Raw genomic sequence first — 13,566 nt, forward strand, 5'->3', positions numbered from 1 at the left:
GACATTTGTACACTTGATGTATTATGACTCTTTACTACCAGAATTAGTCCTCAAAGCCTCATTTTACTGATAATTTGCCACCAGAAATAGGTAATATTATATCTGATCACTTATTAACTGCTATAAACCTGTCTTCAAAAAGATGGTATGGGAGTTTATTTGACAGTGGGGACAAATCTGATCGCTTTGAAAGTTTTTTCTTTAACAAGAGTTGAACTCCTGGACCACAACGTGTAAGTTTAAAACATCTGACATGTTTCATTATTTTTTCTCTTTCTTTCCAGCCCCTGCCCAGGAGTCAACGCCAGGCCCGGTCTGGATGTAGATTTGGTTCCTGCAGCTACATCGTACAGAGAGAGAGCCTTAGCAAAGCGGGGGAGCGCCAGCAGGGGGGATAGCCAGACCGACCAATGGGATCAGGGAAGCTGGCTCAGATGCTGCTGGGATGGGCCGCAGTGTGTCTCAGCGCCATGCAGGTGACTTGTGCTCAAACCGGAAATGGACCTTACCAAGCTAGCCGCTTCACTGGGAGCGTGGACCAGAGGGAAGCACAGAGAGTCCGGCGCCGTGGGCAGGACACCTTGAAAGGGTAAAAGTTGTTGCCTTTTTCAAATCTCACATTTCCAGTAGAGCACTAAATTAGCAGGAGATATATATATATTTTCTTCTTGAATATCTGAACTTTTTATGGCTGTTTTTCTTCTTGGACTCAAACCGACCTCGTCTTACACTCCTATTCTGCTCTCGTATTCTGCTGATTACTTCTGGACTATTTTCTCATAAAAAAAAACAACCTTAACAGACTGCTTTACATACTGAAACCTCCACATATATTCACTGCAAATGAACATTTTCATGGGAAAAGAGAGAAAAGAAGAGATTCATATAGGCAGCACCCCCTGCTGAGTGAAAAGTATTCCCCACATTCCTGTGAGTGTATGAAAAGTATTGGGTTGTTCTGCACTGCGGTTTGGTAATATTACAAGATCAGGTGTTTCACATTGATTTGAAAGGCGGACTTGGGGATGCATGTGGATACATATTTCAAATATTTATTATTTTATGTGTCGGAAATACTTGCTAGAAACCGGGATCACCTCTCACCACCGGCGTTCTCCTCCGACCTCTCTGTTTCTTTTCACGTCCAACTCTTTTACTTTGCAAACCAGCCTTAATTGGAGTGGTGGCAGAAAACACATCAAAGCAGCAAAAAGTTCACATTTCTTTGGAAAAGAAAGGATGTTTTTTTGGAGCCAGTTTTCAGCGTCCCCATCAGTTATTCCAATCAGTATCCCATCTGTCCCAGCTCAGGCTTCCCCCAGTGCCAAGCCACAGGAAATGAGGTATTTGTATCACTAGTGAGGGATATGAAAAGGGGCATTTGTTTCACGGCTGTAGGTGACAAAGCGCCCTGAAAGTAGGAGAGAGCAGGAACTGTATGAATGAATGCAAGGCAATGGGATCTTCGACACAATTCTTAAAATGTTATGTTTTTGTTCTGACTTCTTATCCTAAAAAGAGACATTATATTATATATACCAGACACATAGAGCCATTTTATAACACAATTAAGGAGTGCTCTAAAAATGATGTATATATCAAACACGACTTAAAAGAAATTAAAATCTGTCTCTTTAAGAAGCCGCTACTCTTTTCGACACCCCGCTTTCAGCAAGTCATCAGGACAACATTCCCCTATTAATGGTTTGAAAACAGTTTTACTGGCATCTCACTGAGAAGTAGCTTGTTTAATGAGCTCAGCTCAGTTACACCAAGTGTTTGTGTATTGCTGCTGCCACTAGTCGGAAGGGGCTGAGAAGGGGAGTTGAAGTTGAAGGGGAGCTCTGAAGGGGAAGCTTGGAGCTAAAGCCTTCTGGTTTAGCTCCAAGCAGGAAGTTCTTTGAAAAGGCAGTGATTGGTTACACTGGGGGAGAATAAATCATTCTCAATTGATTTAATCTCATTTGAGAATTAAATCGTTCCAGGATTGTTTCATGGAATAATGCATGAAACAATCAAAGCAACATTCAAGGCACGTTTTCAGTGAGAAAATAACATTATAACATGACATAAAGCTCAAAATAGTACATTTTGTATACTGCCCCTTTAAGGTGAACTAAGCTAAACTTAAAGGTTTGACTTTTTGTTGACTGTGCAGATTTCCATGGGGAGTTTTTGTATGTTCACTGAAGTTAAGATGTCTCATCAAATTCATTTTATGAACCAAAAAGACCATCGGTCAGTGTTACCTGTAAAGTCTTCTTTCTGGACTTAGACATAAATCAAAAGCTAAAAATATTTTTGAAGGTTTTAGGGATAAACTTTTCTATTTAGTTCTTTTTCTGTTTATAACCACCTGACAGAAGTTTCACCTGTTAAACTATGCAGAGCTCTAAAGAGGGACCAATTTGGTCGCAAGTGCAAACCGAAGTCCAGGACTACATCTAATCGAGAATCTATGAGGAGCCTTAAAAATGGCTGTTTTAGATGCTTTTAATTCAGTCCCCCTGAGCCTGGCTTTGGCTTTTTTTATTGGGAAGAATTTTTTTAAAAATGTCAGTTTCTAGATGTGCAAAGCTGGTAGAGACAAACCGCAAAATCACTTGCAGCTGCAATTGTCATAACAAATGGTTCTTCAAAGTATAAATTCAGTGAGACTGAATGCACACCACAGCAATTTTTATTTGTAAACAACTTTGAAACCCCTGTCTTTTTTTCTTCTACGTCACAATTAAGCTCTTATTTCTGCTATTGGTTCACACAAGATTCCAGCAAAGTACATTGAAACCAGTGTTACATTACAAAATGTGAAAAAATAAATGAAATGAAATGAAATGAAATGAAATTTTATTCGAACATGATACAAATATAAAAATAAAATAGTGCACAGTAACAAGAAGTGCATAAGAAAGAAGAGAAAATACAGATTTTTTTGTTTCAGTTAACATATCATGCTCAAAATGGGGTAGGAAGAAGTGAGAACTTATAAACTCCTACCCCCTAAACACTTGAAACTTTAGAGTCCTACTGTCATTAAAAAAATCAAAATCAAAGTGGCAGTCAGAAGTAACAGTTACTAATATTTACCTATACATTTTCCCATTTTATGCTGGTTTGTCTTTCTAAACCCTTACACCAAGTTATCTGCAATACACACCTTATTGCTTTCTGTCACCCATATGTGTATCTATTGAAAATTACCTCTTTGTACTTTCTTTTGAATTGTGTTAAACTATTGCTTTGTTTTAAATCTTCATGTAACTTGTTCCATAACTTTACACCTTTAATTGAAATACAGAAGCTTTTTCTTGTTGTTCTAAAATTGCGGATCTTGAAGTTTGAGTGACCCCTTAAGTTATACCCCCCTTCTCTTTCAGAAAACGTGCTCTGTATGTGCTCAGGTAACAACTTTTTAGATACTTTGAACATAAACTGAGCCATTTTAAATTCTACAAGCTCGTCAAATTTGAGAATTCTGGATTTTATGAAGAGCGGGTTTGTATGCTCATAATAACCAACATTATGGATGATTCTAATGGCTCGTTTCTGTAGGACGGTTACCGGATGTAAAGAGCTCTTGTAATTAACTCCCCACACTTCACAGCAATATGATAGATATGGTAAAATCAGAGAGTTATATAGAATATGAAGTGATTTAGCATTCAATACATGTCTAGCTCTAGCCAATATGGATATACTTCTACTGAGTTTACTCTGTAAATGTTTAATATGAGGTTTCCAACTGATTTTGTCATCTATTATTAGACCGAGGAACTTATTAGCAAAAACCCTTTGTAGAGTTACGTCCTCTATTTGAACTTGGATTTCAGTATTTTTATAACAGTTCCCAAAGACCATGATTTTCGTCTTGTCCAAATTTAGGGATAATTTGTTATGGTCAAACCATATCTTTAACTTACTAATCTCTGAAGTGACTGTTGAGAGAAGATGCTCTAAATTGTCGCCAGAGGCTAGAATATTTGTGTCATCAGCGAATAAGATAAATTTTAATACATTGGACACTTTACTGATATCATTTATATAAAGATTAAATAAAATTGGTCCCAATACTGATCCTTGTGGTACTCCACAGACAGTCTCCTGCCAATCAGATTCCACATCTCCCAATTTCACAAATTGTTTCCGGCTCTTTAAATAACTCCTCATCCAGTCAGAAACTACTCCCCTAATTCCATAGCGTTCTAATTTTTTAAGTAAGATTTCATGATTTATTGTATCAAAAGCTTTCTTTAGATCTATAAATATCCCTACTGCCAGTTTCTTACTATCTGTTGCGTTGGTTATTTCTTCTATTAAGTCAGTTACGGCCAGCGATGTTGACCGGTTTGCTCTGAATCCATATTGACTGCTAATAAGTAGCGAATGTTTTTCTATGAATTGTTCCAGTCTTTTCTTAAAGAGTTTTTCCAGGATTTTAGAAAATTGTGGGAGAAGAGAGACAGGCCTGTAGTTAGTGAAGAGGTGTTTGTTGCCAGTTTTATACATTGGTTTGACCTTAGCTATTTTCATTTTGTTGGGAAATGATCCTGTTTGAAATGATAAATTGCAAATATAAGTTAGTGGTTTAGAGATTCCTTTAATTACTATTTTAATAGTTTTCATGTCCAGATCATCACAGTCAGTGGAAGTCTTATTTTTACAGTTATTCACAATGTTTATGATTTCTTCTTCTAGTACAGGGTTGAGATATAAGGAGCTGGGATTATTCTCAATTAGATATTGCTGAGTTGCAGTTTTTGTAGTCGGTATTTTTTCTGCTAATTGAGGTCCTATATTAACAAAAAATCTATTGAAATTATTGACGACACTTTTCAAATCAGTAATATTCTGTTCATTATCTATAAAATAGTCTGGATAGCTGATATTGTTAGATTTTCTAATAACTCTATTTAAAATATTCCATGTTTCCTTAATGTTGTTTTTATTCCTATCCAGTAATTTATGATAATAGTCCTTTTTACATGTTTTTATAATATTAGTTAACTTATTTTTATATTTCTTATATTTGTTTTCTGATTCAGACGTTCTATGTTTTAGAAATTCTCTATAAAGTTTGTTTTTCTTTTTACATGCCTTTTGTATTCCTTTTGTGATCCACTGTTCATTTTTTTGATTGCTTTTCCTGTTATATTGTTTGATTGGGCAGTGCTTGTTATATAATATTTTAAATGTTTTTAAAAATTCTTCATATGCTAAATTCACATCATTCATTTTATATATTAATCTCCAATCGTAGGCCAACAACTCAGCTTGTAGAGCTTTTAGTGTCTCTTCAGACGTAACCCGTCTGTAATGCGTCTCTATTTTTTGATCGTCTGTTTTGCACTTACAGTCGTAGACTATGAACACTGGTAAGTGATCAGTTATGTCATTCATTAATATTCCACTAGTTAAATTATTTTCCAGCACATTTGTAAAAATATTATCAATTAAGGTAGCGCAGTGCGATGTAATGCGACTGGGCCTGGTGATTTTAGGATACAGGCTTAAACTGAACATGGTGTTAATAAATTCTTCAGTCATTCTATGTTTATTTGGATTGAGAAGGTCAATATTGAAATCCCCACAGAAAAATGTTATTGGTACAATAAATAATTGTACCACTAATAAATATTTTCTGAATGTAATTGTTAATGGTTCTGGCCATGATGCACATGTTTTGAAAATGACTGAAAATATATTACCAACACTAAAATGTTCTTTTAAAAAAAACAACATTTTTTGTTACTATGAGCACGAAATACTTAAAGAGAAGCTCTAAATCTTCGATCCTTTTATTACATTTGCTTAATGTTACTCCAATTAACCGGACAGAACCGCCCATGAACTGCTGCGCTGAGCCAAAGCACACAGGATCGATGCGATAAATTTACTCTCAGTTTCTGTGTGAGTTATTGCCGGAAAATGATCAGCATTTCTTCAGAACCGAGCGAGATTAGTCATCTACACGTGAGCCTGTTTCGTCTGACCAGAAGTCCTGAGAGAGTGGGAATCTCATTTGTAATGAATAAGTGTTTTGGCTGTTTGTTCCGCTTTGTTTAATATAAGCCAAGGTTTTCTTTCCCAAGAGTTGTTGAATTTTTATGTGGCTTGTTCTCCCCAGCTAACCATAACCTCTGCAAACCCTTGCTTGTACTTTCATCTGAGGGTTGCGCACATGGAGGACTATCAGCAGCTCGGTATGGGTTTCTCAGGTTCTGTGTGTGGGATATAGAGAGAGGTTGGTTTAATGATGGTCATTATTCTGGCCTTGAGCTCAGCTGCAGTGTTTATTTGCTGGCTGAAGGAACGTATTCCCTGGTGTTTCTCTGGGAGCTCTGGGTCTGATACTTACTGACTCTGATTTATTGGCTCTCACAGAAGGCTGCAGGCTGGCATAAGTCCACTCTAGGGTGGTATTTGATCAGACCTCAGGCGGCTTAATGACTTTCTGGGCTGCTTTAATCCACCAGTGATTGACTGTCTGCTTGTTAGGAAAAGTGTGTAGCATAGGAAACTGTGTTCCCCCCATGCCCCCCCTGCTTCTTGGTACTAGTTTCCTGCCAAAACAGAGAGAAAAAAAAATCCATTGTTTGATAAGATCACTTGAATGTTGAGTTAAAACTCTGATAAAGTCCTGCTTATGGTGCAGCTGCCTGTGTTTTTTTTAAACTTTGCCCTTCTTGGCACTAATTTACAAAGAATTGGCAGACAGTCAGCCCCAAAGCAGAAAATTACATTTAGTCACTGCAATCTCTTCCAGTATAATGTCACTATTCTCCTGAAGATTGGAGGAAAGCCTGAGTTTACAGTATGTCTTGTCAAGTGTGATAAAGACAAAAAAAAAATCCACTTTTCTTTGCTTCTTTTTTCCTGTGTGTGTATGCTTACAGTTAGATTTGGGATGGCTCTGTATGAAATTCTTATTATAATCTTGGATGAAAATACTATAATTTCACAAAATCCATAACTGGTGTAATTCATTTTACTTAAAACAGCAATGAAAGAGCAAAAGCTTTTTGCTTGATGAGCAAAAAGTAAAATCTTTTCCTCCTGCAGAGAAAATATTCTGACATATGCATTCCTATTGTTATAATAATCTTATCATATGGGATTTATTTGATTCATGAAACCCTTAAAAGGACAAGCAAGCATAGTTAATGGATGAATTTACTGGTTTTAAATTTGACTTTTAGATTTAAAAAAAAATAAAGCAGCCATGAAAAATAGTTTCATTCCACAGAAAACCCTTTTTGCTTTTCTTTAGCAAAGTACAACAGGATCATATTAATTAGTCAGGCTATGTGCTAAGGTAGTCCACCCTCAGTCCATTTCTTTAGACATCCTGCTTGTAGCTTTTCAAATATACTTTTAAACCAACCTTAAGAAAACTTTTTCTAGAATCTCTGTAGAATAGCTATTGAAAACTGTACCTAAAAAAAAAACTTGAGTTTATCCTGATACCTGCCACTTTTCTTTAATGTCATAAATCAACAAGTGTAGAAATAAATAAAGAATTTGTAATCGCCTCTGTTTTTAGTCTTTAGCAAGTCAGAGATGGACAGAAATAAATGGAGGAATGAGTGATTTCCACTGGATTTGTCTAACATCTTCATATAAATGTGTGGTTCAGATTACATCATTGTGTCATGTTTGTATTTATTTAAATAACTAAATGTGGAATAATACTAAAGATCTCACACAAACAACATAAGGTTAAAATACAGTTTATTCTGCAAAGAGGATATCAATGAGGATATCATTGATTAGGAAAATTCCCCCAAACAAAGATATAAAAACAAAGATGTGTTGACAATCAATTGAACCTGTGAAAAAGTATAAAGAAGTGCATGAAAGTTTAAAACTCATTTAATCTGGGTTATGAAGTCTAAAAGATGGTACAAATTTAACATCTTTGAACATGTGGTTTAAATATTTACTGTGAATGAAGAAGAAAAATCAGCGATGATTTCATAATCAATCAGTAAATGTTACTATTTTGTTGAATAAAATGTTCAGTAATGCCACAGTTTCCTTCAACTTTTGTACAAAAACCGTTCAAACCTGCCTGTGAAAGACAGTCTGAAAGTCATAGAGGATAAATGGGGATTCTTTAAAAAAAGTGTTACACTTTTTCATTTAATTTCAAAATGTGTCACGTTGTTTGAAAAAAAATAAAATAAAATAAAACACTCTACAGTTTTGTTCCACTCTAGATGTGACCAGACTTTTGTTTACACGCAAAAGTCCAGTGTTAAACTATCTAAAGGAGATGTAGAAATGATAATATAATTCAATAGACATCTTTTTACGTTGCCTATTTCTTTTCTAGTTTCATCTCTGAAAAACTAAAATGCTAAATCTTCACAAATTGTATTCTTCCCCTGGGGACATAATTAATTACAATACTGAGACAGAAGCTGTACACACAAAAGAAGTGATCTGATTGGCAAACTGCTTTACCATAGGATCCCTAATTTACCATACAGCTGTTCTTCAGTTCTTAGTCAGCAAAGGCAGATGATGAACCACCAAATCAAATGACCACAATTCCCCTTCATTACATGGTTTTAAAAGCCACTTAGTGCCACCACATAACTGGACTGCATTCAGTTTGTTAAGCTGCTCTGCTGAGCCTGGGTGTTTCGCTCAAGCAACCACGACGTCAAATCCTGCTCATTAAAATGTTTGAGAGCACTACATGTTGGGGTTCTTACTCTGCCTCCAAACAAACTGATATATAAATAGTTCTGTGATTATGAATAGATGGCAAAAAAAACATGATGTTGTAAAACAGCTGCAGAGCTCAAACCGTGTTTGTGAGTGTGTGTGAGCTCAGTCAGTCATCTCTAGATGTGGTTAAGCCATTTCCTCTCAGGGAAACTTTGTGGCCAACTTGCCAGGCCAGTCGAGGGCTCCGTATGCCATGATGACTCCTGCATCTGTCGGACTGGTTCAGAGTTAGTTACTGTTACCCAACCAGTAAAAAATCCCAAGTTTTGGATGGATGTGTTGGAATGTTTCCAGGAAACAGGGCAGCCAGGCATGGATACTCTTTCCTAGTTTACAAATAAAACAGGCTCATCGCTTTTCTTTCCTCTCCCTCATTGTGGTTTGGTTTAAAATAAACAAATAACTCGTACCTATATAAGGTTGTTCACTAAATATATCTGCTCTCACCTTTTCACTCCTAATAGACCCAATGTGTGTGGCTCTCGCTTCCACTCGTACTGCTGCCCAGGCTGGAAGACGCTCTCGGGAGGCAACCAGTGTATTGTTCGTAAGTTCCCTAAAATCCACATTAACTATAGTTACGGCTACAATGGAAAGCAAAATAACCAGTTTAATTCACTGTCCTTCATTCTCCCCGTTTTGTTTTGTTTTTTCCCACAAAAGCAATTTGCAGGAACTCATGTGGCGACGGGTTCTGCTCCAGACCCAACATGTGCACCTGTTCCAACGGCCAGCTCTCTCCCAGCTGTGGAGGTGGAGGAAGTGAGTAATATCACAAAGACACACACAGTTACTGGAACGTAAACTTTACACACTATCATACTAGAAAGAGCTGTCAAACTCAAGTTTCGGGTTATTCAGTCACTGATGATGAGCACACCAGAAAAAGACTGATTTGTAGCTGCAACTTATTGATTATTCGAAGCTTCTTCCATTCATTGGTGTGATCAGTTACAGTTAGGCCTTTAAAAAGTTGGAGTGTTGTTTAAATGTTTCAAATTTTTTCATGAAACCATAAAGTAACTGTACTTACCTCCTGCACAAGTGTAGAACCTTCTGATTAAACAGACGTAACTCAAAGACAAGGCCCTCAGCCTGTAAAGCACAAAGACAGACAATTATTTTGCAGCCAACAACATGTTGCTGTAATGGAGTAATGGCATAAAGTCAGATCTGCATCACAGCATCGAGGTCAGTGGGTTTGTCAGGACTGAAAACCTGGCTGCTTCAGCTCCGTCTTCTGGGTTTAGTTACAGACCACTAAGGACGTCAGCTTAAAGTGGAGCAAAGTGTTTTTTACAGAGTGTGGGAAATTGGCTTTAGCTTTATAAGATTACTGCAGTGTTTCCATGTAAACAGTCATGTACTGGACATGGCGAAGACAATTGCTCGGGGAGCATGCAGATAGTGCGACATGAGGTGTGTTTAGTTTCAGAGCTTTATTCGTCCGATGTCAGCTCATCAGTCACGCCTGAGCCCAGCCAGACCTTTTACTCATGCTCACATTCCAGGAAGCCTGCAAACACACATACTTTCACTTACTGGGATTTGTTCGCACGAATAGACACACACTTATACACCCAAATTCAAACCGACACTCACAGAAAATCTTTTGGCTGTGACCCCGATGTGTAAAAAGGGATTTTTTTTTTCAGCCGTACGGATGGACAGCTAGCAAGTGAAGAGCGAGGGGGTTGGGTTGGAAAGGAACTGCCGTGATTTGGCTAAAGCCATGACCTTCAGGGGCATGACTGCCTACAGAAAGTGAAGCAATGCGTTAACTATTTGCCTTCTCTCTGCAAGGATTTGTCCATATTTGTTTGCAGATACCAGATAAAGTTTCTTGTTCTGTTATTATAAAGTGAATGCTTGTCTGGGGAATGAGTGCACTGCAAAAACCTGAACTAACTGGTCTTGAACCTCCTACGTGGGTCAGAAAGCACCATGAAAGTCAAACATTATTGTTGTTTTCAGTTTCTAAGGCATCGTTGTTCCATAGTTAGGGCGATAGCTGTTTATCTTGTTGCATCAGTGTTTGTCTACTCTATCTGGCAAAAGATTCGTTAGCAGCTGCTGTTAAGTTGTTGGTCAGAAACAGTTTGAGAGCTGCTATGCTAGCACAGTATCCATTTTTATGGTATGGTTAGCTATCATATCTGTTGTCTGATCAGCTGTTTATGGATTTCCTAGTAGTTTTCCACCCAACATACCTATTTTGTCCAACATGTCCTCTCTGCAGTCTTACCATAATTTCAGCCGAAGTGATTATGTGTGTTGATGTTGATTGACTAGTAGAGATGGGTGAAAGTTTAACATGATATTTTGTGACAGCAAAATAAGTATTTGTAAATGTGTTACCATTTTTTTTTGGGTTTTGCAACAGGTTGTGTGGCTAGGAGTGGATTTTGCTGCTCTCTTTTGCTGTTTCTCAGTTTCCTTTGTTTCTAGTACCACATTTTACTATCTGGTACATGTTCTCAAGGACTTCACCTGCTTTCCTTTATATACATATATATATACTACTACCAGCATGTGTGGTTGCTGGTCCTATGTTACCTATTTAGACATTGATATTTATGTTATTTTTACAAAAAGTTTTGCTTTTTGATTCTTTACAGTCAGCTAATCACTTTTATTAAACAGTGCTTTGACCTAAACATAAATCCATCATGACTGATAACCACAGTGGCCTTGAACTAGACCATCTTGTCCAGCTAAGAGGTGAAGGTGCGGTCATATGCTGGTAAAGTTGGTGCAAGGTCATTCTGCAGTGTTGTGCGATTGCTGGTACTTGCGGCAGTAGAAAAAGAAATTAGGGGTGGTAACCAAGTACTCCCAGCATTTTGGTAGGAAAATCCCAACCTTGTGTTTTCACACCGAAGCTTCTGATGTAGAGCGCATCAGATGCCAGCGAGCTTAACGTCATGTGATTTTAAAGCCAGACCTTTTGGCAGATCTTATGATTGCACCTCCTCTACTTAAATGTCTTCATTCAAGTTGTTAATCTCACTTATTGCAAAATTGTTCAAGCTATTACAGTGAGAAGAAAGCTCCTCACAGACCTGATCTCAGAGCCCTTCAATCACGACGAAAGTAGACACTTTCATCGTAGCTGTTATCCTCTGGAGAAGGTGCCAACTCCCATTTGGAGGAAGTCCCCCATTCAACATGATGATTAAGTGCAGTTGGAAACAAATTGCAACTTTAAGTAGATTTATTGTCCAAAGTCAAATTTTTCCGCGTTAATTACACAGTCTAATTCTGGCACCCTGGTAAGCAGGTCATTTTGAGGGCATCTTTGTGTCCTGCGTCTTGCCTGTGGAATGTAGAGGTTGAAATAAATCAGCAGCACATTTCTTTTTATTTTTTCTGCTCTGCATGTTGGTGAGTGTTGTTTTGCCCGTAAGGCTATGATGTATTTTTTATTTTTTTTCTTTGTTCCTGGATTCTGTGCTGTGGCCAATGTACAATGCGAAACCACTTTTCTGTGGAAGACCTAACAGACTTGAAATAGAAAAGTTTACTCTTTGTAAAGCCAAGACTGCTTTACAAGAACTTGAGTCACGTTTTACGGAAATCTGTGTCACTTCCCAGACGACGAGGGTTCGCTCTGTAAGTCACCCCTCTAATAAACACTTAAAGGACAAAGCAGCTGTGCTCAGGTTTGTGTCAGGTTGTCTTTGTAGTGTCGTCTTCCCATAACCATAATTACAAAATCCTGACAAGGGATCTTTGCGTCCGAATGCTTAAAAACAGATGTCTTAAGAGTGACAGGCTTCCACTGGTGATTGACTGGGAGCAGCAGTGAGTCCTGGGAAAAGTAGAGACAGACCTTTTTAATTAGGAACCATCCCACTTTAACATGATCTGTCTTCCTGACCACAAAGTAATGCTCAGTCCTTTAGGTATGTGGTCCACAAACAGCTTAAGTGAATACATTACACTCCCATTTACACCGATGATATCTGTGCAGTTAAGGAGTAATACCACAGAAAAAAGGTGGAGTTTTTTTTTGTTCTTGAATGGAAAAACTTAGCTTTTTAACTTAAGACTGTGTCCTATAGTTTGTTCATGTTGAACTTGAGGCAGGCTTGACTGTTCCCTGGAATTTATGCAAATTCAGGACAAAACACAGGCTGTAAAAAGCTCCTCGGTTTTCCACCAGGCTCACATTCTCCCTCACGTGCCGGGGGCTTCCTGTGTTTCTCGGCCTGTCGTAAAAAACAGCCAGATGTCATTAGCTCACCAACAACAGCACCAGAACACAGAGGTGCATTGTGTTGAGATAGAGATAGCACAATCCACGGCACCTTGAAAGAGTATTTATATCCACTGAACCTTTACACATTTTGCCATGTTAAAGACACAAATATGATTGTTTTATCAGGATGTTATGAAAGACCAACACAAAGTTCTTCATTACGGTGAAGTGGAAGAGAATTTTTCAAGGGTGTTTTCACACCTGATTGTCTGATTTGATTGGCAACCAAATTTGCAACATTTGTTACATTTTGAGTTTGTGCGATTTGCTTTTACACTCCACTGTGTCAAACAAACCAAACCCTGTGACACACCTGTTCACCTCCTCTGCTCCACTGCTACTGCTGATGAAAACAACACAAAAGCCTCTGAAGAAGACACGAGCGCAAATTTCTTCTTCACAAAATGGGAGTGACGTCAGATTTTAGTGGTAGGATTTTTTATTTTTTTTTATTTGGTGAAAGAGCCCATTTTTCCCATTAGTGCTTGACTCACTCGTTTGCTTTAGCTGTACTTACCCTTGCCATCATCAGCGTGTCAATGTGCCCTTTGAGATGTCAATTTAATAATAAA

General features: G+C 37.8%; 1 protein-coding gene across 1 annotated transcript in view; it reads left to right on the top strand.

Annotated features, from left to right (window-relative positions):
* fbn3 (fibrillin 3) overlaps nt 1-13,566 on the top strand; it is a 78,319-nt gene that overhangs the window by 8,226 nt on the left and 56,527 nt on the right. Inside the window, exons 2-4 of the mRNA XM_014998880.2 lie at nt 285-589; nt 9,198-9,280; nt 9,397-9,495. Coding sequence (XP_014854366.2) covers nt 411-589; nt 9,198-9,280; nt 9,397-9,495 — 361 coding nt within the window. The 5' untranslated portion in view covers nt 285-410. The remainder of the gene's footprint in view (nt 1-284; nt 590-9,197; nt 9,281-9,396; nt 9,496-13,566) is intronic.

This window comes from Poecilia mexicana, unplaced genomic scaffold (genome assembly GCF_051168715.1).
Source record: "Poecilia mexicana isolate PSO_F unplaced genomic scaffold, ASM5116871v1 scaffold_4, whole genome shotgun sequence".
Classification (NCBI taxonomy): Eukaryota; Metazoa; Chordata; class Actinopteri; order Cyprinodontiformes; family Poeciliidae; genus Poecilia; species Poecilia mexicana.